The following is a 26,751-nucleotide window of genomic DNA, read 5'->3' as shown; positions in this document are numbered from 1 at the left end:
GAAAACGGAGGGAGTATATGTTTAAAACACATAGTTTAAAAAATACATTAGATTAGTAATATTTATGAAAAATTATTATATTGAAATATATTTTTCATTCTATATTCTTATTATGATAATAGAAGATAGCATATGAAATAATTGCACATATTCAATTCAGAAAGCCATCTATTTATTGTAGGCACATGCTATACTTGTATTGTACGCTCAAATTATAATATGTGGCACCTCTAAAGCAATATCTCCTTTGTTAGGTATGAGTAGTAGAGCCCTCAAAAAAAAAAAAAAGTATGAGTAGTATATAAGAATCGATGTTGAGATACACCATAATCTGTTAGAAGGGTTCAATTCTTACTCCTTATAAAGCGAGTCTTCAATTTCTCACAAGAAAAGAGTGGATTTCCAATTCTCCGACACCCTCTCCCTTCCCTTACTTACAAGTGAATTCCGTCTTATGCTAAAAAAAAAGTTATATATTGTAGATTGGTAGGTATAAAGTACGTACAAATCAAGGATCTATCATTGTTTTTTTTTGGGCGGGGGGAGGGGGGGTTGGGGCTTGTTGGGCTTCTGGGTGAGTGGCCCTGTGCGAGGACAGCCTAGAGAAATTAGGTATAAATAATATTACCTCCATTTACCTTTATTATTCAAGAATTAAAGTTGGCCTAGTTAGTTGGATCCCTAAAATTCCCTCCACTTGCAAAATGTTCATCTTACTTTTAAAAAAAATCCTTTATTATTCCTATAAAGAAAATTTAAGTAGCTAATAGTACTCTTCTGTCAAAATTAAATTTACTTTAATTAAGAACCTTATGGTAAACTAGTGCCTTATTTTTATTCTAAAAAATAATACTTTAATTTAAACATTTTTCCAATACCTTAATTACTTTTTCAAATAATACCTTAATAATAAACCTTTATGTATCTTTTTTTTTAGATAATTTGTAGTTGTATTCCATTAATAACTCAAGAGATAAAAGACTCAACCCAAGACTAGGTATCCCGTCTCTAAAGACATAAGCTTTCATAGTGCAAGCACACACAGTAGAGGGAAAACTCCTACCTCTATCAAAAATACGACCAATCCATGAAAAGAAGGTGCACATACATCAATCAAAAGCAAGGAAATTAAAGCATACGAGAAATTAACAAAATCTGAACATCACAATTACATAATCCCTATTCGAACAATCTTTATATATCTCAGTACCTTAAAATCGAGATTCTAGATAAGAACAACAAAAGAAACTGACAAATAACATTTTGAATCATAAATACCATATAATGTAACTAGGTTACAAATGTTAACAACAAAAGTCATCAAACTCATCAATAGTATACTTTGATATTATGCCTTAAGAAACACTTCTAATTTTCTTAAGTTTGAAGAGTTGATTTTTTTTTTTGGTGTTTGCACCCGGTTTAACCTTCGGGTTACATTCGGATCGAGACCAAGTTCGGGGTGGTTAGGTTCCGTTCCTCTCCCAAGAGTGTTGCGGGGATTCGAACACGGGTCCGTCCAACCAAAGCCAGTCCCCATCACCACTGAGCGAACACTTACTTAGTTGAAGTTGGGAATATAATTGGAGCTGGTGGGATAGTCTTTTGTTTAGGTGAACAATCCCAACCAATTTGTGGGTTGTAAGACAAATCAAAATGCTTGGGAACCCAATCTTCTTGCATGGATTTCCTTTGCTTCAACAACTTTCTCTCTCTTTCCTCCACAGCTCTCTTTGCCTCTTTTGCTTCATTCCAGTCTTTGCTTATAATGCATTTGCTTACTTCTGCCCATACTGCAGCTGATTCACTTTCCCACACTCCCTAAGAATTTATATATCATAATAATATAACATATTTTAATCAGTGTTTCATGTATTTAAATTTTTTTGTTTGTTTTCTCAATACAGACGTAAACGATGCTAATTGGAGGCACGCTACAAAGGTATATTAATGTGTATACTTCCTCCATTCCTTATTTATGTTTCTAGTTGGAATTAGGGGTGTGCAGTTTTGGACCGGGATCAGAATGGACCGGACCAAAAAATTCCGGTCCGGTCTCTGGTCCATGAAAACTTGGTATTCTGAGTTTCCGATCTGGTCCAAACTCGGAATTTTCCAGTTCGGACCGGATTTTTTTTTTTGTAAAAATAGGTTTGAATATTAAAAAAAATGTTTAAAACTTAGAAAAGTTAGAAAGTTAAAACCTCATCTTTATTGCCTTTAAGATTATTGTTTTTACTATTATCAATTTTTAATCTATCGAACTTATTAATATGTTTAAACCTCAGCAAAATAGATTTTTTTAAATCAAAAAATACAAATTCCGGTCCAATCGGTCCAAAATCGGACCGGACAGGAAAAAATTCCGGTCCCAGTCCCAAAAACAATTCGGATTCCGATCCAACCGGTCCGGTCCGGTTTTGGATCGGTGCACACCCCATTACATTCTCCAGTCACCAAAAACAAAGGAAGAAATAAGTAGGTATGTCTTATAATAATCGAGTACCTTATTTTCCCTTAGCATTGGGGTCGGAAGTCCTGAAATAACCTCTTTGGGATCATATAGGATTTTGGTTTTCCCATCCATAGTATCCTTTAAATAAACAATCCTGAACATGAAAATTATTAGAATCAAAGATATACATATACTAGTAACATAAGATGTTTCAAAAAAATGTTCTTTATCATTAAAATGAAAATGCTGAACAACTTATATATGATTTTTTCTCCTAGGTAATAAATTAAGGATACTATTACATGATTGTGCAAAACGAAAAATATAATGTGCATAGTTAAAATTACAAGCACTATAGGGATGTTCTCTTCGGCATAAAACAGCTGAACTGAATTAAATTGAAATGAACTAAATTGAACTGAACTGAAAATAAGATGGGGAGAACAGGTCTGTACCTGTCCCATTGGCCATGAATGTCATATAATGTCTTCAAAGAAGATGAATGAATGATCTTCCCTTTAATATCCCCATTACCTCCTCCAAACCCTAAAAATGAACCACTTTTGTAACACAATTCAGCTTCAAGGCCTGTCTCTTGGCACTTAATTTTCACATTTCCTAACCAACCAGCACCTGTCTTTGGAAATAATCTCATAACCAAATTTGGAGATTGTGTTACATAACTTTCACCCTTTTGTAAAAGATTTAGCGTCCTCTTTCCATGTATCACTCCTTCTATGACAGCTCCTTTATTACATAGGAAGAAAAATCAAAACCACAAAAAATAGGGAAATTTCTGATGTTGGCACAAAGACTAACACCAGGGGCGAAGCTATGTTGGGTCTAAGAGGGTCGTGGCCCCTGCAGCCCCAACATAACTTTGAAGAAAATCAATGGTAATCAATGGTTATATCTTATTTTATACGTAAATTGGCCTTCTCAACAATTATATTTAGAATTCTCTATTAAACTGGCCCCCTTCCACAACCAAGCCTGGCTTCGCTCCTGACTAACACACGAGTGTGGATCAAACACAATAAATTTGATTTGAACACGAATTTTCTGGCTCTATAGGCTGTTAGGCATGAGGAGAAGAGTAAAACATTGTGTTGTTACTAAATGAAGTTTGCACTTCTTGTTTGGTTTTGGTTAAAATGATGAAGGAGATTATTCTTACAATCTTATCAATTACATGAATTGTTAGGTTAGTTGTATAGCAAATAAAGGTCAATATATGATGTAGCATTTAATTTCTATACCATAGAACTTGGGAACAGCATGTTGACACCAAATGAGTTCAATATTGTTGGTCTCGTCGGTTGCATGTAGTGCTGATATTGGCGGGTGATGAGAAACCTAGACAAACAACAGAGATAAATATATATTAGGTATGCAAAAATGAATAAATTAACTAAATTTTCAGGTTGAATTCTAGCTAGGATATATCCAAAGCGTGGATTATGCACTTGGGTGCATGTACTTAGTTACAGGATACATTGTCCGTAGCTTGAATATTAAATAATAGTAGTACACACTTGCTCAAGTAGGATGTTGAGAGTGCCTCTAGATGCATGGTGCGTCTCGCCAAGAATGGGATTGTATGGAGCAACACCAAATTTCGGCGTACGAATGGTGGAGATGCACCAAGCAACAACCGCAATCATCCGATCCACGGCAGTCTCTCCGGTGGCGCATTTGCTAAGCATGTCCTTGTTCACACAATATACTAGTTCTCCATAACATTGTAGTTGCGATTTTGGCGTGTTAAACCAGGGAGGTAGCTGAAAATAAACATCGAGTTTCTTAGTCTAGTGCATAATAGGTTATAAAATTCCTTTTGTACTTAGCCTAATTAGCAATAATGTGTAGTGGTACTAATATTCAGATATTGACATATTGTATACATCGACATGTATTATGTATATTGTATATCACTCTTTAGCTTCTAAACCTGTCCAATGCATGGGGTAAAATTAATTGTAATTGTATATAGAATTAAAATATAATTATAGAATTAATACAACAAAATTCTATGCATAATTCATCTCTTAATCTTTAAAATTGTTCAGGAAAAGTAACTTCATAGATTAGAATAAGGGCCAATATTCCAACTAGGATGATTATTACTTCAATAAACAATGGTTTATGAGTTATAAGTTTTAATCAGGTTCAATATGTTCAATCGATCGGGTGTAAATAGTTTCAGAAAGCTTCCAAAAGTTCTAGTCCGGTCAATCTAATAAGTTCTAATCATGGATGTGATAAGTTTCAATAAGAGCTAATAAAATCCAATTATTTCAATCATGGACATGATTGATCAAATCCTATTTGTTGTGATAAGTTCAGATAGATACTCCCTCCGTTTTTTAAATGTAACATTGAAATTTTCACATTGTCGAGTCATAACATTGATTGATAATTTCTCAAATTATATAAAAGTAAAATTATATTTGGAAAGTATATATTGTGACGAATCAAACAAGATCCCACATGACTATATTTTTTCTTATGTATAAATAACAATTAATGGTCAAAGTATATTGGATGAATAGTGTCCAAAGTCAATATGTTACATCTAAAAAAACAGGAGTAGTTTTTCTTTTACTTGAAGTGTACTTCAATCCCTTTGTGGTTATCTATCTTACCAATTTATTTGTGTACAGTCTCCAACGCAGATTTTAGACTGTTAATATCTCACTCAGCGTGTTACAGTATACGAATTGACGGAATTATTGTAGAATTTTATTAAAACTCTAGAGGATCCGGACTCGAATTATGAGGTATTAAGAAAAACGAACTTGCCTGAAAACGAGTAAGATCAGCACCAGGTCTAACATTGTGGAAGAGGCTAAGAATGAGTTGAAGAATATTGGGAGGTCTGTAATTATTATCTGATATCCCTTCCAGAGAGAGAGGAGTTGTTAGAATGACATCCTTCTTGTTCGCAATCTTCAAATCATAATCCTGTACATGCATTTTAACACTTATTTATTGGCTAATGTAATGCAAGAATCAATTTTCAGTTCATAGAATGACACCAATTTACTAGCTTTTAACCCGTGTAAAATATACGGAAGGTTTTATGTAGATATGATTTAGACCCGTGCATAGTAATGGTTTTGTTTAGTATGTAGTTGTTTTATTGCAAATTTATTTAATCAACAATTATTAGAATTTATGCATTTAAAGTCGAGAGAATATAAAAATAATATTCTATTTCAAGATATATGAAAATCATTTGTTGCAACATTGTAAAGTTTAAAAATCTTATGATCATGATATATAAATTTATTGATACATAAATCAAACATAAAAGCATCAAAAAGCATGGGAATTTTTGTTTTATAAAATTAAGTTAAGGATGTTTCACCTAAAGGCTAAAATCATGGTTTGAATATAAGCTTACGATTTAAACTTTTTGTATTCATACTATGTATTAAGAATATATTTCAAAACCGACTTATGATACGTGCGTTCAGTGACTGATGTAGCTAATGTCATGGTGGAACATGTGACTAACTTTAAAAAAATTGAGTGAAAAAGCTTTCACTCTGCCTAGTACTTCATTAAATGGTTTATATAAAATCACAATTCGCAACACTACTGGCACTCAGCATGCAACCACTAACTTTTCTAAGATTTAATTAAACGGTTATCCATGTCCGATCTCAACTAACCTATTTATTCAAAATTCCTAAAAAATTAACAATGAATTGACTTTTCATGTCCAATATTAAATATATATCCTTTAATATTTAGGTAATAACTTGCTAGTATATTAGGAAGATTTTAAAGAATTTATTGACATTTTGCCAACTTATACAGTACCCTAGATGGTGCTAAAATGTTAAATTTTCCTACATGTTAAAGTGAAAATTCGTGTCAGTTTCGAGCGTATCACTTATTTCTGTATAGAGGAAGTACATGGAGGAAAATAGAGTAAGCGAAAACATAGTGTAGATGCAGCCACTACACTTGTAGCATATGAGAGAATTACTACAAAGAAGTAGTTTTTTTTTTGCCCGAGCAATGCCTCGGGTCAGTTACAATAAATAAATATGTTATTATTTTTAAATTTCATAATTTATTTTGCTAATTTTCGTATTTTTTATCCATTAAGAAATTGAAAAAGTCACGTAATATGATATCAATATTTTCTCGTAAGTTACGTAATAAGAGTGTTAGAGATGTATATACTTGTTTAAGTCTTTTTAGTTAATTATAATTATTACAAGACTTCATCATATTTTATTTGAAACATTGGACAACAAAGTCATAGTGTATTAATGATTGAGCTCTTGTTTTTCATTTCAAACGTCACGCGTTCGATACCTTGCACTTACATTTTTTTTTTAACGTGAATACACATAGACATGAAACATTTGCAATAGAAATGTGAGGAAAGTGTCACGTGGCACATAAGTTTTTTTCGCACGCTTTTTAATACATTTGTATAGATTAGTTTTTCGCAAAAACTATTCTACAGCATAATTTCCTATATAAAACTATAAAGAGTAGTTGAAACATTATTTTCGAACAGATATATATATATCAAACTAGTTTTCCACCCGTGCAAAAATGCACGGGAAGTTTATGTTTTTGATTTAATTTTGTATATCAAATAAGAATATATGTATATATTATGTTATACATGGTAAAATACTGCAAGTCTGCATGTAGCATTTATTGAAGAGGAAACACGAAAAAACCTTGTATCTCAACGAAGTGAATGAACATCACAAATGAATTATTAAATGACAATAATAATAAGAGTATTTTAAAAACATTTTGAACCACTTCTTTGTACTATACATTTGTGGTAATATTTGAGTTTTCACGTTCTTTATCAGCTATTAATTTTTTCAAACCCTTTTTGCTAATAACTCTTGATATGACAATTATATTTAAAATTATATAATACGTCCCTTGAAATCATGGTGTATCTATATTTATATAAATATGTAATGAAATAGTATAAACATAAAAGTAGAGCAGGCAACCAACATTTAATAAACAGGTTGAAATACTCAACCCTGACCCGACCTATTTGAAAACGAATTACCCGTTTAACCCATTTAATCATAATTATTATTATACAAAAAATTAATTATTTTCTTAAAAGTATATATGAGAGAGTTCATTGTTGAAAGTATACATGTTTAATATTTCTTATAATAATTGTGACCAATTTTAGCAATATTTATTTTTTAAAACCAATTTCGAAAATTTTCTACATATATGAAAGTTAATAAAGTCAAAGCATGTCAATTTCGAGTCGAAAATGTCAACCTTAACCTACTTGTTTAATCAATGGGTTAGAAAATCGGTCAAAGTTTCAACCCTAACCTGCTTATTTTGGGTTAGGTTCGGATCGTATTTCGTATTGAGTTAGCTTTTGCAAACCCTACATAAAGTAGTGACATTATAATTTACCCTGTATAGTAAATGTAAATTAACAAAAAAATAAAGAGAAAATACATTTTTCAATTTAATTTATTAAAAAAATAACCTGCAACTCATCTTATCAAATAGACAATAAATTTCATTTATATTGTAATATATAAATGAAATATATATTGTAATGTATAAATTTTTCTTCTAATATATACCTAAAAATGAATATAGAAATATCAGTTATTAATATTCTTCAAACCCTTTTTGCTAATAACACTTGATATGACAATATATATTTAAAGTTATATAATACGTCCCTTGAAATCATGGTGTATATATTTATATAAATATGTAATGAAATAGTATAAAAATAAAAGTAGAGCAGGCAACCAAGTTGGGCTGGCAATCAGTTCATGTTTGGTTGGATTTGCATTTGGGTTTACTAAACATTTAATAAAGAGGTTGAAATACTCAACCCTGACCCGACCTATTTGATAAACGAATTACCGTTTAACCCATTTAATCATAATTATTATTATACAAAAAGTTTCATGTATATTGTAATATATAAATGAAATATATATTGTAATGTATAAAATTTTCTTCTAATATATACCTGAGAAATGAATATAGAAATATCCTACACGATATTATGATCTTGTAATGAGAATTGTATAAATAATTAAAATGGGTTTAACCTTAAACAAAAGAATTAAATGGGCTTGTTATCTAAAATGATATGATATTGTATTGAGAATAGTCTAAAATTGGCTTACAACCCGTGCGATGCACTACACTGAAATATAAATTATCTATAATAATCAGTATCATTGTTACTATTATCCATACAATGATTAAATGGTACTAAGTTAAAAGCACATACATTGCTTAGGTTAATTTAATTAACTTAAAGTGACATTAATGGTCAAACTTGTTCAAACTTGCTTTAAGCTCACATAAATTTTCTTACAATGAATCTAATTGTTTATATCAATATTGTTACATATTAAAAAAAATATCTATTCCCCCTAGATAGCATGGTTTTCATTTGCGGGTCAGCAAAATATGTGCTGATAATTAATATCATAACATATATCTAAGAAAAAATATGAAAACCCAAAATGTTTCAATTTAGAAATTGAAATTTTGTGATATTTACATCAGAATCATGAAGTGATCATACACAACTAAATATTGAAATAATTTAAGAAAGATATAAATGAGAAATAAAAGATTAGATGGCTTTTAAAATTTGTTACTATTGACTTGTGAAATAATTTACATCTTGACTATTTGAAAAATAATTTATATTAAGATTATCTGGACCCGTGCATAATGCACATGAATTTTTTTAGTTCTCAAATAGTTTTTTTAATTCCAAAATTATTGGAATGACTACATTTAAAATTGAAAGATTATAAATTGTAAATTTATATTTCATGCTATAATCTTTTCATTAGGACTGTCAAAATTAAAGCTGATCCAATATGATAACCTGACTTGAATCTAACCTGAAAATTTCGAATTTGGGTTAAAATTTTCGACCTGAAAAAAAAGATGGGTCAGCCCAACCTGACCGGAAAAAATAATGGGTTAGGTTCAGGTTGAATTTTTGAACCTCAAAACAACCCGAATAATCTGACTTTGAAGTGGGGTCAAATTCAAGGCAGGCCAAATTATGTTTATCTAACTTGTATTAGACCAAACTCGTTTCTTGAATATTCTAAATTTGATTAAGTTGGCATATGAATTCAAGGCTCACTCAATATGTTGAATTATTGCAATGATTAAATTTAAAGTCAGGTCATTTTGGGTTGGTTTCGGGTCAACCTGAAACCGAAAAGGTCGTCAAATTCTAATTTTCGACCTGAAATCAGAATCAAGTCAAGTTTGGATTAGGGGTAAGTGACCCGAAATAGAAATCAGGTGAACTTGAAATTAATCCAACTCGAACTTATTACTACCCCTACATTATTAATGTAGACAAATGACACGTAAAGATAATTATTGTATACTACAATAATATCTAATAATAATGTACTCTACTGGAGTAATAATTAAGCAATATAAAAATTTGTGAAAATTATCAATCCCGCAACTCCGAAATAAATTGTCTACATTATAAATCAAAACCTACGACTACGGGTAAATTACATAAATGGTAATGTAAAATGGTAACTTATATCAATATTAACATTTTTTTTTGAAAGAGTATATCAATATTAACATTTTTATTATTAGTTAGCAACCTTGCCGGAATTATAACGAACTAATATGATTATAAAGCAATTCCATTTGCTGAGTTAAACTTACCAAATTTATAAGATTGTAATTGATCCATTTTACACGTGGCACTAAAAAAATGAAAATAAGTATAGCGATGACATGTGGCGAAATGAGTAATAGCCTGACACATAATCAATTTTAACTCTGCTTTATATATATATATAGATACTAGGAACGTCTTGACTAACATTTTTTGGCCTAAAATTAAACACATACGATGTTTGTTTTCCAACATTAATGAGGGGCCCTTTCTTCATCTACTCCCTTTTTTTTTTTTGAGGGGTCTACTCCCTTTTTCTTAATGATAAAAGTTTGCCTACATTAATTTTTGGAGAATCTTTATAGTAAACCTGGGTGTACCATGCTCATGGTACACCCAAGGCTATTTTCGCCAAATGAGCAAAATGGGCAAATGAGCAAAATGAGCAAATGAGCAAATTAAGCAAATGATAAAATGAGCAAATGAGTAAAATGAGCAGATGAGCAAGTATTTATACTCATTTAAGAAATGAGCAAACTTGGTGCAAATGAGCACTTACGAAAACGAACTAATTACAGGTGAGCAAAAAGAAAATGAAAAAAGAGATGAAATGAATAGAAAAAAAGGACTAGAGCAATAATCATGTCCTGATCATCCAACACAAATTATGCAAATGAACACATAATCTTCAATCATTCTATATAAGCATAGATGCTTGACTCATTTGAACATTAGAATTCAAAATTATTGCAGAATACATTTGTTCATTCCTACAATGATAATTCAAAATTAGCACCCATAATTTTGTTCATGTCCTGATCAGGTAAAACAACCAAAAACATCGGTTCATGCAATACGAATGACTGAGGGAAAATGAGAAAACAACAACAACAAAACAAATGAGCAAAAACATAATCAGATCTGGGTCTGGGTCTTCATCATCGTCGTGGATGGGTTGTGGGTCTCTTCAGTCGCCTCATCATCATCATCTCGAGTCCGCGTCATCATCATCTCATCGTTCATCTCGCGAATTTCAGATCTGGAATTTTTTTTTTTGCGAATTTCAGATCTCCATTGTTGTGTTTGGAAGGTTTGGAAGGAGGAGAGAGAAGAATTGAAAATCAGATTTTCTGGTGAGCAAGAATTGAGAGAAATGAGCAAGAAAGAAGAATTGGATTCAAATTTTTGCTTTTAGCTTTTTGTCATTTATTGCCCCGAAATTACCAGCGTGCCCCTTAACTTGCAATTAATTACATAAATGCCCCTGGGTGTACCATGAGCATGGTACACCCGGGTGTACCATGAGTGGACTCTAATTTTTGGAGTTTCATATACATATCTTTTTACCATTAATTCTCTCGTTATTTTTTTTTTTTTTTGAAAAAGTCTCTCCTTATCTTTAGTATAGATATTTGTATTTATTAGAGTTTATTCGTCATACACCTGTGCATGATACATCCAATATTAATTTTTACTCATTTGCTCATTTGAAACTCTCCTTTTTTTTTTATAGTATATTTTGCTCATTTAGATAATTTCAAATTAGTAATGAGCAAATTAACAGCCTTAAATGTACCACGGTACACCCGAGGATTTGATCTAATTTCTGGTATTTATTATCTTTCCCTATGTTAAGTAGGATTCCCTTTCTTTTTTTTTTTTTGAGGAGAAGTAGGATTCCTAATTATACTAGGATTTTTAGCCATGTAAACCTATATATGATCAAGAAATTTAACTCTAGATTAAATTTTTTTTACCTAAATCTAACAAATAAGTATATAGAGTGAGGATAGATTCTCCCATCCCAATTTCTCTCCTTATCTTTAGGATAGATATATGTATTTTTTTTTCCTTGTGTTAGTAGAATTATTCCTAATTATATTAGGACTACTACCTATGTAAATCTATATACTTCATATGATCAATAGAATTAACGCCAAATTTAGAGGTTCAACCTAAATCTAACAATTATAAGTATTAGAAGTTGATGGTTCGATAATTCACATTGAGATGTAAAGAATCTAATAAGATCTCATACAATGACGTTTTAATATTATTAGTAAAGAAATTAAAGAAAAACACTTTCTAACTTTAACAGTAAATGTCACGATAGTACACATGAAGAGAGTAACTATACGTTACATGCAAATTAAATAAGAAAATTTGCATAGTGTAGAAAAGCTATTAAACTTTGTCACAAAACCAATATTCCTAACTTTTAATTTGCATAAGTTTTTGCTCAAAAAAATAGTAAGGATTACGCAGTGAATAATCTCATGAATTTGAAGAAGATGACAATGACTTAACAAACATAGAAATACATGCATGCAGCAAATAATGTGGACTATAAGGAGGACTGCAAATCGTTGTTCCCCAGTTCAAATTCGGGTGTCGCCTGATATTCTAATTAAAAAAGACTCGAAATCCCTTATCGACTATTATAATCTAAAACTTTAAGCAAAGAGATAAAGAGAGAGATACGTACCATTAACAGAATAACAGTGATATGTGGTGATGATGAAGAGAGAAAAAATGGAGGATTTTTGGAGTAAAGAAATTGATGATTTGAGATGATCTTAAAGTGTTAAGTGAAGAGACAAATGAATACTTCTATAATTGTTTTAAACGTTTTGCTGCCTTTTGTTTTGCTGTATAGAGTAGTTTATTTAATGTCGATGTAGGGGAAAAGAAAGAACAAAAAATAAATGGGGTATTAATACATGAATGTACCTTATTCAACGAGTGATTTTAATGCTCCAAAATCTTTGTCAGCAGTTCTAAATGGTTGAGGGGTTAAGGCAATGTTTTGGAAAATTAAAATAATATAGTTTTTGAGTTTCGAATTAAGATGTATCGTCTCAAAATTACTTAAAATTGTCTCGATTCCACTTTAAATTTACTATTTTACCTTCTCTTTTTCCACCACTCGCCACACCTGCCACCACCTGTCTCCCCTTGCCGCCACCACCACCACCTGCCACCCGCCACCACTTGTCACCACCCATCCCGTAAAAAATGATTTTAATTGGGACTAAGGGTCGAACGCCTGGCTAGGACGTTCGACCCATGGCCCGAACGTCGTTTGGCCTAGAGACATAACTATATCTATCCAGTGAGTAGACTACCTGCTTCTAATAGACCATTAAAATATAATTGTTCATGGTGATAAGTTCGATTTAAGAATTGGCTAAGAGGACCCTTTTAACTCAGTGGTAGAGTAACGCCATGGTAAGGTGAAGTTATCGATTCAAATTCGATAAAGGCTTTTCCTCTCAATCGGCGCGTCGCTCCAAAAAAAATTTGAAATTCCTTCCCTTCCCTTGCCTTCCCGCTTGCATTGGTTTTTGAATCTCTGCAGCCAAGAATGGGATTGTATGGAGCAACACCAAATTTCGGCGTACGAATGGTGGAGATGCACCAAGCAACAACCGCAATCATCCGATCCACGACAGTCTCTCCGGTGGCGCATTTGCTAAGCATGTCCTTGTTCACACAATATACTAGTTCTCCATAACATTGTAGTTGTGATTTTGGCGTGTTAAACCAGGGAGGTAGCTGAAAATAAACATCGAGTTTCTTAGTGCATAATAGGTTATAAAATTCCTTTCGTAGTTAAAGGCTTAATTAGGGTCTGTTCTCCTTAACTTATTTTCAGTTCAGTTCAGCTCTGGACAATATTTTTACTCTCACATATCACTATTTATTTCAGTTTAGTTTAGTCCAGTTCAGCTGTTTTATGCCGAAGAGAACATATCATCGGTGTTTAGGGTAAAACTAATTGTAATTGTATATAGAATTAAAATATAATTATAGAATTAATACAACAAAATTCTATGCATAATTCGTCTCTTTACCTTTAAAAAAGTTCAGGAAAAGTAAATTTATAGATTAGAATAAGGGCCAATATTCCAACTAGGATGATTATTGCTTCAATAAACAAAGGTTTATAAGTTTTAATCAGGTTCAATATGTTCAATCGATTGGGTATAAATTCAAATAGTTTCAGAAAGGTTTCATATGTTCTAGTCCGGCCAATCTAATAAGTACTAATCATGGATGTGATAAGTTTCAATAAGAGCTAATACAGTCCAATTATTTCAATCATGGACATGATTGATCAAATCCCATTTGTTATGATAAGTTCAGATATACTCCCTTCGTTTTTAGATGTAACATTGGAATTTTAACATTTGTCGAGGCATAACTTTGATCGATAATTTCTCAAATTATATAAAAGTAAAAATTATAAAAAAATATATATTTGGCAAGCATATACCGTGACGAATCAAACAAGATCCCACATGACTATATTTTTTCTTATGTATAAATAACAATTAATGATCAAAGTATATTGGATGAATAGTGTCCAAAGTCAATATGTTACATCTAAAAAAACAGGAGTAGTTTTTCTTTTACTTGAAGTGTACTTCAATCCCTTTGTGGTTATCTATCTTACCAATTTATTTGTGTGCAGTCTCCAACGCAGATTTTAGACTGTTAATATCTCACTCAGCGTGTTACAGTATACAATTGACGGAATTATTGTAGAATTTTATTAAAACTCTAGAGGATCCGGACTCGAATTATGAGGTATTAAAAAAAACGAACTTGCCTGAAAACGAGTAAGATCAGCACCAGGTCTAACATTGTGGAAGAGGCTAAGAATGAGTTGAAGAATATTGGGAGGTCTGTAATTATTATCTGATATCCCTTCCAGAGAGAGAGGAGTTGTTAGAATGACATCCTTCTTGTTCGCAATCTTCAAATCATAATCCTGTACATGCATTTTAACACTTATTTATTGGCTAATGTAATGCAAGAATCAATTTTCAGTTCATAGAATGACACCAATTTACTAGCTTTTAACCCGTGTAAAATATACGGAAGGTTTATGTAGATATGATTTAGACCCGTGCATAGTAATGGTTTTGTTTAGTATGTATTGTTATTGCAAATTTATTTAATCAACAATTATTAGAATTTATGCATTTAAAGTCGAGAGAATATAAATAATATTCTATTTCAAGATATATGAAAATCATTTGTTGCAACATTGTAAAGTTTAAAAATCTTATGATCATGATATATAAATTTATTGATACATAAATCAAACATAAAAGCATCAAAAAGCATGGGAATTTTTGTTTTATAAATTAAGTTAAGGATGTTTCACCTAAAGGCTAAAATCATGGTTTGAATATAAGCTTACGATTTAAACTTTTTGTATTCATACTATGTATTAAGAATATATTTCAAAACCGACTTATGATACGTGCGTTCAGTGACTGATGTAGCTAATGTCATGGTGGAACATGTGACTAACTTTAAAAAAATTGAGTGAAAAAGCTTTCACTCTGCCTAGTACTTCATTAAATGGTTTATATAAAATCACAATTCGCAACACTACTGGCACTCAGCATGCAACCACTAACTTTTCTAAGATTTAATTAAACGGTTATCCATGTCCGATCTCAACTAACCTATTTATTCAAAATTCCTAAAAAATTAACAATGAATTGACTTTTCATGTCCAATATTAAATATATATCCTTTAATATTTAGGTAATAACTTGCTAGTAATTAGGAAGATTTTAAAGAATTTATTGACATTTTGCCAACTTATACAGTACCCTAGATGGTGCTAAAATGTTAAATTTTCCTACATGTTAAAGTGAAAATTCGTGTCAGTTTCGAGCGTATCACTTATTTCTGTATAGAGGAAGTACATGGAGGAAATAGAGTAAGCGAAAACATAGTGTAGATGCAGCCACTACACTTGTAGCATATGAGAGAATTACTACAAAGAACTAGTTTTTTTTTGCCCGAGCAATGCCTCGGGTCAGTTACAATAAATAAATATGTTATTATTTTTAAATTTCATAATTTATTTTGCTAATTTTCGTATTTTTTATCCATTAAGAAATTGAAAAAGTCACGTAATATGATATCAATATTTTCTCGTAAGTTACGTAATAAGAGTGTTAGAGATGTATATACTTGTTTAAGTCTTTTTAGTTAATTATAATTATTACAAGACTTCATCATATTTTATTTGAAACATTGGACAACAAAGTCATAGTGTATTAATGATTGAGCTCTTGTTTTTCATTTCAAACGTCACGCGTTCGATACCTTGCACTTACATTTTTTTTTTAACGTGAATACACATAGACATGAAACATTTGCAATAGAAATGTGAGGAAAGTGTCACGTGGCACATAATTTTTTTCGCACGCTTTTTAATACATTTGTATAGATTAGTTTTTCGCAAAAACTATTCTACAGCATAATTTCCTATATAAAACTATAAAGAGTAGTTGAAACATTATTTTCGAACAGATATATATATATCAAATACTAGGAACGTCTTGACTAACATTTTTTGGCCTAAAATTAAACACATACGATGTTTGTTTTCCAACATTAATGAGGGGCCCTTTCTTCATCTACTCCCTTTTTTTTTTTTGAGGGGTCTACTCCCTTTTTCTTAATGATAAAAGTTTGCCTACATTAATTTTTGGAGAATCTTTATAGTAAACCTGGGTGTACCATGCTCATGGTACACCCAAGGCTATTTTCGCCAAATGAGCAAAATGGGCAAATGAGCAAAATGAGCAAATGAGCAAATTAAGCAAATGATAAAATGAGCAAATGAGTAAAATGAGCAGATGAGCAAGTATTTATACTCATTTAAGAAAATGAGCAAACTTGGTGCAAATGAGCACTTACGAAAACGAACTAATTACAGGTGAGCAAAAAGAAAATGAAAAAAGAGATGAAATGAATAGAAAAAAAGGACTAGAGCAATAATCATGTCCTGATCATCCAACACAAATTATGCAAATGAACACATAATCTTCAATCATTCTATATAAGCATAGATGCTTGACTCATTTGAACATTAGAATTCAAAATTATTGCAGAATACATTTGTTCATTCCTACAATGATAATTCAAAATTAGCACCCATAATTTTGTTCATGTCCTGATCAGGTAAAACAACCAAAAACATCCGGTTCATGCAATACGAATGACTGAGGGAAATAGAAAAACAACACAACAAAACAAAAATGAGCAAAAACATAATCAGATCTGGGTCGTGGGTCTTCATCATCGTCGTGGATGGGTTGTGGGTCTCTTCAGTCGCCTCATCATCATCATCTCGAGTCCGCGTCATCATCATCTCATCGTTCATCTCGCGAATTTCAGATCTGGAATTTTTTTTTTGCGAATTTCAGATCTCCATTGTTGTGTTTGGAAGGTTGGAGAGGAGGAAGAGAAGAATTGAAAATCAGATTTTCTGGTGAGCAAGAATTGAGAGAAATGAGCAAGAAAGAAGAATTGGATTCAAATTTTTGCTTTTAGCTTTTTGTCATTTATTGCCCCGAAATTACCAGCGTGCCCTTAACTTGCAATTAATTACATAAATGCCCCTGGGTGTACCATGAGCATGGTACACCCGGGTGTACCATGAGTGGACTCTAATTTTTGGAGTTTCATATACATATCTTTTTACCATTAATTCTCTCGTTATTTTTTTTTTTTTTGAAAAAGTCTCTCCTTATCTTTAGTATAGATATTTGTATTTATTAGAGTTTATTCGTCATACACCTGTGCATGATACATCCAATATTAATTTTTACTCATTTGCTCATTTGAAACTCTCCTTTTTTTTTTATAGTATATTTTGCTCATTTAGATAATTTCAAATTAGTAATGAGCAAATTAACAGCCTTAAATGTACCACGGTACACCCGAGGATTTGATCTAATTTCTGGTATTTATTATCTTTCCCTATGTTAAGTAGGATTCCCTTTCTTTTTTTTTTTTTTTGAGGAGAAGTAGGATTCCTAATTATACTAGGATTTTTAGCCATGTAAACCTATATATGATCAAGAAATTTAACTCTAGATTAAATTTTTTTTACCTAAATCTAACAAATAAGTATATAGAGTGAGGATAGATTTCCCATCCCAATTTCTTCCTTATCTTTAGGATAGATATATGTATTTTTTTTTTCCTTGTGTTAGTAGAATTATTCCTAATTATATTAGGACTACTACCTATGTAAATCTATATACTTCATATGATCAATAGAATTAACGCCAAATTTAGAGGTTCAACCTAAATCTAACAATTATAAGTATTAGAAGTTGATGGTTCGATAATTCACATTGAGATGTAAAGAATCTAATAAGATCTCATACAATGACGTTTTAATATTATTAGTGAAAGAAATTAAAGAAAAACACTTTCTAACTTTAACAGTAAATGTCACGATAGTACACATGAAGAGAGTAACTATACGTTACATGCAAATTAAATAAGAAAATTTGCATAGTGTAGAAAAGCTATTAAACTTTGTCACAAAACCAATATTCCTAACTTTTAATTTGCATAAGTTTTTGCTCAAAAAAATAGTAAGGATTACGCAGTGAATTAATCTCATGAATTTGAAGAAGATGACAATGACTTAACAAACATAGAAATACATGCATGCAGCAAATAATGTGGACTATAAGGAGGACTGCAAATCGTTGTTCCCCAGTTCAAATTCGGGTGTCGCCTGATATTCTAATTAAAAAAGACTCGAAATCCCTTATCGACTATTATAATCTAAAACTTTAAGCAAAGAGATAAAGAGAGAGATACGTACCATTAACAGAATAACAGTGATATGTGGTGATGATGAAGAGAGAAAAAATGGAGGATTTTTGGAGTAAAGAAATTGATGATTTGAGATGATCTTAAAGTGTTAAGTGAAGAGACAAATGAATACTTCTATAATTGTTTTAAACGTTTTGCTGCCTTTTGTTTTGCTGTATAGAGTAGTTTATTTAATGTCGATGTAGGGGAAAAGAAAGAACAAAAAATAAATGGGGTATTAATACATGAATGTACCTTATTCAACGAGTGATTTTAATGCTCCAAAAATCTTTGTCAGCAGTTCTAAATGGTTGAGGGGTTAAGGCAATGTTTTGGAAAATTAAAAATAATATAGTTTTTGAGTTTCGAATTAAGATGTATCGTCTCAAAATTACTTAAAATTGTCTCGATTCCACTTTAAATTTACTATTTTACCTTCTCTTTTTCCACCACTCGCCACACCTGCCACACCTGTCTCCCTTGCCGCCACCCACCACCACCTGCCACCCGCCACCACTTGTCACCACCCATCCCGTAAAAAATGATTTTAATTGGGACTAAGGGTCGAACGCCTGGCTAGGACGTTCGACCCATGGCCCGAACGTCGTTTGGCCTAGAGACATAACTATATCTATCCAGTGAGTAGACTACCTGCTTCTAATAGACCATTAAAATATAATTGTTCATGGTGATAAGTTCGATTTAAGAATTGGCTAAGAGGACCCTTTTAACTCAGTGGTAGAGTAACGCCATGGTAAGGTGAAGTTATCGATTCAAATTCGATAAAGGCTTTTCCTCTCAATCGGCGCGTCGCTCCAAAAAAAATTTGAAATTCCTTCCCTTCCCTTGCCTTCCCGTTGCATTGGTTTTTGAATCTCTGCAGCCAAGAATGGGATTGTATGGAGCAACACCAAATTTCGGCGTACGAATGGTGGAGATGCACCAAGCAACAACCGCAATCATCCGATCCACGACAGTCTCTCCGGTGGCGCATTTGCTAAGCATGTCCTTGTTCACACAATATACTAGTTCTCCATAACATTGTAGTTGTGATTTTGGCGTGTTAAACCAGGGAGGTAGCTGAAAATAAACATCGAGTTTCTTAGTGCATAATAGGTTATAAAATTCCTTTCGTAGTTAAAGGCTTAATTAGGGTCTGTTCTCCTTAACTTATTTTCAGTTCAGTTCAGCTCTGGACAATTTTTTACTCTCACATATCACTATTTATTTCAGTTTAGTTTAGTCCAGTTCAGCTTTTTATGCCGAAGAGAACATATCATCGGTGTTTAGGGTAAAACTAATTGTAATTGTATATAGAATTAAAATATAATTATAGAATTAATACAACAAAATTCTATGCATAATTCGTCTCTTTACCTTTAAAAAAGTTCAGGAAAAGTAAATTTATAGATTAGAATAAGGGCCAATATTCCAACTAGGATGATTATTGCTTCAATAAACAAAGGTTTATAAGTTTTAATCAGGTTCAATATGTTCAATCGATTGGGTATAAATTCAAATAGTTTCAGAAAGGTTTCATATGTTCTAGTCCGGCCAATCTAATAAGTACTAATCATGGATGTGATAAGTTTCAATAAGAGCTAATACAGTCCAATTATTTCAATCATGGACATGATTGATCAAATCCCATTTGTTATGATAAGTTCAGATATACTCCCTTCGTTTTTAGATGTAACATTGGAATTTTAACATTTGTCGAGGCATAACTTTGATCGATAATTTCTCAAATTATATAAAAGTAAAAATTATAAAAAAATATATATTTGGCAAGCATATACCGTGACGAATCAAACAAGATCCCACATGACTATATTTTTCTTATGTATAAATAACAATTAATGATCAAAGTATATTGGATGAATAGTGTCCAAAGTCAATATGTTACATCTAAAAAACAGGAGTAGTTTTTCTTTTACTTGAAGTGTACTTCAATCCCTTTGTGGTTATCTATCTTACCAATTTATTTGTGTGCAGTCTCCAACGCAGATTTTAGACTGTTAATATCTCACTCAGCGTGTTACAGTATACGAATTGACGGAATTATTGTAGAATTTTATTAAAACTCTAGAGGATCCGGACTCGAATTATGAGGTATTAAAAAAAACGAACTTGCCTGAAAACGAGTAAGATCAGCACCAGGTCTAACATTGTGGAAGAGGCTAAGAATGAGTTGAAGAATATTGGGAGGTCTGTAATTATTATCTGATATCCCTTCCAGAGAGAGAGGAGTTGTTAGAATGACATCCTTCTTGTTCGCAATCTTCAAATCATAATCCTGTACATGCATTTTAACACTTATTTATTGGCTAATGTAATGCAAGAATCAATTTTCAGTTCATAGAATGACACCAATTTACTAGCTTTTAACCCGTGTAAAATATACGGAAGGTTTTATGTAGATATGATTTAGACCCGTGCATAGTAATGGTTTTGTTTAGTATGTAGTTGTTTTATTGCAAATTTATTTAATCAACAATTATTAGAATTTATGCATTTAAAGTCGAGAGAATATAAAATAATATTCTATTTCAAGATATATGAAAATCATTTGTTGCAACATTGTAAAGTTTAAAAATCTTATGATCATGATATATAAATTTATTGATACATAAATCAAACATAAAAGCATCAAAAAGCATGGGAATTTTTGTTTTATAAAATTAAGTTAAGGATGTTTCACCTAAAGGCTAAAATCATGGTTTGAATATAAGCTTACGATTTAAACTTTTTGTATTCATACTATGTATTAAGAATATATTTCAAAACCGACTTATGATACGTGCGTTCAGTGACTGATGTAGCTAATGTCATGGTGGAACATGTGACTAACTTTAAAAAAATTGAGTGAAAAAGCTTTCACTCTGCCTAGTACTTCATTAAATGGTTTATATAAAATCACAATTCGCAACACTACTGGCACTCAGCATGCAACCACTAACTTTTCTAAGATTTAATTAAACGGTTATCCATGTCCGATCTCAACTAACCTATTTATTCAAAATTCCTAAAAAATTAACAATGAATTGACTTTTCATGTCCAATATTAAATATATATCCTTTAATATTTAGGTAATAACTTGCTAGTATATTAGGAAGATTTTAAAGAATTTATTGACATTTTGCCAACTTATACAGTACCCTAGATGGTGCTAAAATGTTAAATTTTCCTACATGTTAAAGTGAAAATTCGTGTCAGTTTCGAGCGTATCACTTATTTCTGTATAGAGGAAGTACATGGAGGAAAATAGAGTAAGCGAAAACATAGTGTAGATGCAGCCACTACACTTGTAGCATATGAGAGAATTACTACAAAGAAGTAGTTTTTTTTTTGCCCGAGCAATGCCTCGGGTCAGTTACAATAAATAAATATGTTTATTATTTTTAAATTTCATAATTTATTTTGCTAATTTTCGTATTTTTTATCCATTAAGAAATTGAAAAAGTCACGTAATATGATATCAATATTTTCTCGTAAGTTACGTAATAAGAGTGTTAGAGATGTATATACTTGTTTAAGTCTTTTTAGTTAATTATAATTATTACAAGACTTCATCATATTTTATTTGAAACATTGGACAACAAAGTCATAGTGTATTAATGATTGAGCTCTTGTTTTTCATTTCAAACGTCACGCGTTCGATACCTTGCACTTACATTTTTTTTTAACGTGAATACACATAGACATGAAACATTTGCAATAGAAATGTGAGGAAAGTGTCACGTGGCACATAAGTTTTTTTCGCACGCTTTTTAATACATTTGTATAGATTAGTTTTTCGCAAAAACTATTCTACAGCATAATTTCCTATATAAAACTATAAAGAGTAGTTGAAACATTATTTTCGAACAGATATATATATATCAAATACTAGGAACGTCTTGACTAACATTTTTTGGCCTAAAATTAAACACATACGATGTTTGTTTTCCAACATTAATGAGGGGCCCTTTCTTCATCTACTCCCTTTTTTTTTTTTGAGGGGTCTACTCCCTTTTTCTTAATGATAAAAGTTTGCCTACATTAATTTTTGGAGAATCTTTATAGTAAACCTGGGTGTACCATGCTCATGGTACACCCAAGGCTATTTTCGCCAAATGAGCAAAATGGGCAAATGAGCAAAATGAGCAAATGAGCAAATTAAGCAAATGATAAAATGAGCAAATGAGTAAAATGAGCAGATGAGCAAGTATTTATACTCATTTAAGAAAATGAGCAAACTTGGTGCAAATGAGCACTTACGAAAACGAACTAATTACAGGTGAGCAAAAAAGAAAATGAAAAAAGAGATGAAATGAATAGAAAAAAAGGACTAGAGCAATAATCATGTCCTGATCATCCAACACAAATTATGCAAATGAACACATAATCTTCAATCATTCTATATAAGCATAGATGCTTGACTCATTTGAACATTAGAATTCAAAATTATTGCAGAATACATTTGTTCATTCCTACAATGATAATTCAAAATTAGCACCCATAATTTTGTTCATGTCCTGATCAGGTAAAACAACCAAAAACATCCGGTTCATGCAATACGAATGACTGAGGGAAAATGAGAAAAACAACAACAACAAAACAAATGAGCAAAAACATAATCAGATCTGGGTCGTGGGTCTTCATCATCGTCGTGGATGGGTTGTGGGTCTCTTCAGTCGCCTCATCATCATCATCTCGAGTCCGCGTCATCATCATCTCATCGTTCATCTCGCGAATTTCAGATCTGGAATTTTTTTTTTTGCGAATTTCAGATCTCCATTGTTGTGTTTGGAAGGTTTGGAAGGAGGAGAGAGAGAATTGAAAATCAGATTTTCTGGTGAGCAAGAATTGAGAGAAATGAGCAAGAAAGAAGAATTGGATTCAAATTTTTGCTTTTATTTTTGTCATTTATTGCCCCGAAATTACCAGCGTGCCCCTTAACTTGCAATTAATTACATAAATGCCCCTGGGTGTACCATGAGCATGGTACACCCGGGTGTACCATGAGTGGACTCTAATTTTTGGAGTTTCATATACATATCTTTTTACCATTAATTCTCTCGTTATTTTTTTTTTTTTTTGAAAAAGTCTCTCCTTATCTTTAGTATAGATATTTGTATTTATTAGAGTTTATTCGTCATACACCTGTGCATGATACATCCAATATTAATTTTTACTCATTTGCTCATTTGAAACTCTCCTTTTTTTTTTATAGTATATTTTGCTCATTTAGATAATTTCAAATTAGTAATGAGCAAATTAACAGCCTTAAATGTACCACGGTACACCCGAGGATTTGATCTAATTTCTGGTATTTATTATCTTTCCCTATGTTAAGTAGGATTCCCTTTCTTTTTTTTTTTTTTGAGGAGAAGTAGGATTCCTAATTATACTAGGATTTTTAGCCATGTAAACCTATATATGATCAAGAAATTTAACTCTAGATTAAATTTTTTTTACCTAAATCTAACAAATAAGTATATAGAGTGAGGATAGATTCTCCCATCCCAATTTCTCTCCTTATCTTTAGGATAGATATATGTATTTTTTTTTTCCTTGTGTTAGTAGAATTATTCCTAATTATATTAGGACTACTACCTATGTAAATCTATATACTTCATATGATCAATAGAATTAACGCCAAATTTAGAGGTTCAACCTAAATCTAACAATTATAAGTATTAGAAGTTGATGGTTCGATAATTCACATTGAGATGTAAAGAATCTAATAAGATCTCATACAATGACGTTTTAATATTATTAGTGAAAGAAATTAAAGAAAAACACTTTCTAACTTTAACAGTAAATGTCACGATAGTACACATGAAGAGAGTAACTATACGTTACATGCAAATTAAATAAGAAAATTTGCATAGTGTAGAAAAGCTATTAAACTTTGTCACAAAACCAATATTCCTAACTTTTAATTTGCATAAGTTTTTGCTCAAAAAAATAGTAAGGATTACGCAGTGAATTAATCTCATGAATTTGAAGAAGATGACAATGACTTAACAAACATAGAAATACATGCATGCAGCAAATAATGTGGACTATAAGGAGGACTGCAAATCGTTGTTCCCCAGTTCAAATTCGGGTGTCGCCTGATATTCTAATTAAAAAAGACTCGAAATCCCTTATCGACTATTATAATCTAAAACTTTAAGCAAAGAGATAAAGAGAGAGATACGTACCATTAACAGAATAACAGTGATATGTGGTGATGATGAAGAGAGAAAAAATGGAGGATTTTTGGAGTAAAGAAATTGATGATTTGAGATGATCTTAAAGTGTTAAGTGAAGAGACAAATGAATACTTCTATAATTGTTTTAAACGTTTTGCTGCCTTTTGTTTTGCTGTATAGAGTAGTTTATTTAATGTCGATGTAGGGAAAAGAAAGAACAAAAAATAAAATGGGATTAATACATGAATGTACCTTATTCAACGAGTGATTTTAATGCTCCAAAAATCTTTGTCAGCAGTTCTAAATGGTTGAGGGGTTAAGGCAATGTTTTGGAAAATTAAAAATAATATAGTTTTTGAGTTTCGAATTAAGATGTATCGTCTCAAAATTACTTAAAATTGTCTCGATTCCACTTTAAATTTACTATTTTACCTTCTCTTTTTCCACCACTCGCCACACCTGCCACCACCTGTCTCCCCTTGCCGCCACCCACCACCACCTGCCACCCGCCACCACTTGTCACCACCCATCCCGTAAAAAATGATTTTAATTGGGACTAAGGGTCGAACGCCTGGCTAGGACGTTCGACCCATGGCCCGAACGTCGTTTGGCCTAGAGACATAACTATATCTATCCAGTGAGTAGACTACCTGCTTCTAATAGACCATTAAAATATAATTGTTCATGGTGATAAGTTCGATTTAAGAATTGGCTAAGAGGACCCTTTTAACTCAGTGGTAGAGTAACGCCATGGTAAGGTGAAGTTATCGATTCAAATTCGATAAAGGCTTTTCCTCTCAATCGGCGCGTCGCTCCAAAAAAAATTTGAAATTCCTTCCCTTCCCTTGCCTTCCCGCTTGCATTGGTTTTTGAATCTCTGCAGCTTGTTTTTCTTTTTCTAACCCTTTTCCTTTCTCGAATTCACAATACTATAAAAATATCCCCAACTCTCCCATACCCGAAAGAGCGAGTGCGTCCTTCTTCTCAGTTCACCACCTGCATCCCTTAATCAAGAATGAAAAAAAAAGTATGGATCTATAGATTAAATTAAATTATATGAAAAGTGGGTAAAATTATCCACTGGATAAACCATGTTTTATCCTCATATTGTTGGCAAAGAAAATGTGTGATTGGAGAGAATCCAAGAACCAAGTTCTAGACCATGACTTCTCGCTGTCTTATAAGGTACTAATATAAACTTCGTCACTTGTCAATTGTCATAAATGAGAAGGGAAATGTGTGGAGGACGTTAGTTCCTCAGTATGGTCGATTAATTTTTTTATCTGATGGTATGAACTATGAACTATATAGTAGTGGCGTGGTGCTTTGGTCTGCTACTCGTAGGTTGCGGGCATGGTGGTCGCCTGAAATTGCGGAAGGAAAAACCCTAAGCTTTGCGGTGAAGTTGGCTCGTGCTCACAACCTAGGCCATGTTATTTTTGAGACGGATTGTTTGTCTCTAGTTTCTCGTCTTTCCAAAGGAGTTCTTTACTCATCTGATCTTGATTCTATTATGGAGGATGCATGTATTGTTTTCTAGTTCGAATTTTGTAGTTGTAGCTTGGTTTCATGTTAAAAGAGATGGCAATTGTGTGGCGCATCACCTCGCTAGAATTATTCTGTTTGGTGTTGAGCAACGTTGGGAGTGTCATGTTTCTAACGACATTGTTACCTATGTACTGATGGACACTTTGTCTCTCCTTAATACATGCTACAACACTTTTCCTTTCAAAAAATATATATATATATATGAAGTACGAAGTGAATTGTTTTTTCCCACTACTCTAGGTGATATGCTCTACTTATA

General features: G+C 31.9%; 3 protein-coding genes across 3 annotated transcripts; all 3 read right to left on the bottom strand.

The window, feature by feature from the left end:
• Positions 1-1,244: 1,244 nt before the first annotated feature.
• Positions 1,245-12,780, bottom strand: LOC104902360 (oxysterol-binding protein-related protein 4C). Its single transcript, XM_010690115.4, has 7 exons — positions 12,601-12,780; positions 5,258-5,419; positions 3,991-4,236; positions 3,715-3,811; positions 2,911-3,202; positions 2,507-2,609; positions 1,245-1,821 (listed from the first exon to the last, which is right to left on the bottom strand). Exons 1-7 carry the CDS (start codon positions 12,601-12,603, stop codon positions 1,558-1,560), a joined length of 1,167 nt encoding a protein of 388 aa, XP_010688417.2. The 5' UTR covers positions 12,604-12,780; the 3' UTR covers positions 1,245-1,557.
• Positions 12,781-13,171: 391 nt separating this feature from the next.
• Positions 13,172-19,107, bottom strand: LOC125492474 (oxysterol-binding protein-related protein 4C-like). The gene is made up of 3 exons (XM_048635011.2): positions 18,772-19,107; positions 14,728-14,889; positions 13,172-13,670 (listed from the first exon to the last, which is right to left on the bottom strand). Exons 1-3 carry the CDS (start codon positions 18,772-18,774, stop codon positions 13,317-13,319), a joined length of 519 nt encoding a protein of 172 aa, XP_048490968.1. The 5' UTR covers positions 18,775-19,107; the 3' UTR covers positions 13,172-13,316.
• Positions 19,108-19,351: 244 nt separating this feature from the next.
• Positions 19,352-25,128, bottom strand: LOC125492480 (oxysterol-binding protein-related protein 4C-like). Its single transcript, XM_048635017.2, has 3 exons — positions 24,954-25,128; positions 20,896-21,057; positions 19,352-19,841 (listed from the first exon to the last, which is right to left on the bottom strand). The coding sequence occupies exons 1-3, from the start codon at positions 24,954-24,956 to the stop codon at positions 19,560-19,562; spliced, it is 447 nt and encodes a 148-aa protein (XP_048490974.2). The 5' UTR covers positions 24,957-25,128; the 3' UTR covers positions 19,352-19,559.
• Positions 25,129-26,751: the final 1,623 nt, after the last annotated feature.

The sequence above is a fragment of the Beta vulgaris genome, chromosome 8 (genome assembly GCF_026745355.1).
Source record: "Beta vulgaris subsp. vulgaris cultivar EL10 chromosome 8, EL10.2, whole genome shotgun sequence".
In the NCBI taxonomy this organism is placed as follows: Eukaryota; Viridiplantae; Streptophyta; class Magnoliopsida; order Caryophyllales; family Amaranthaceae; genus Beta; species Beta vulgaris.
This window is presented reverse-complemented; position numbering and strand designations above follow the sequence as displayed.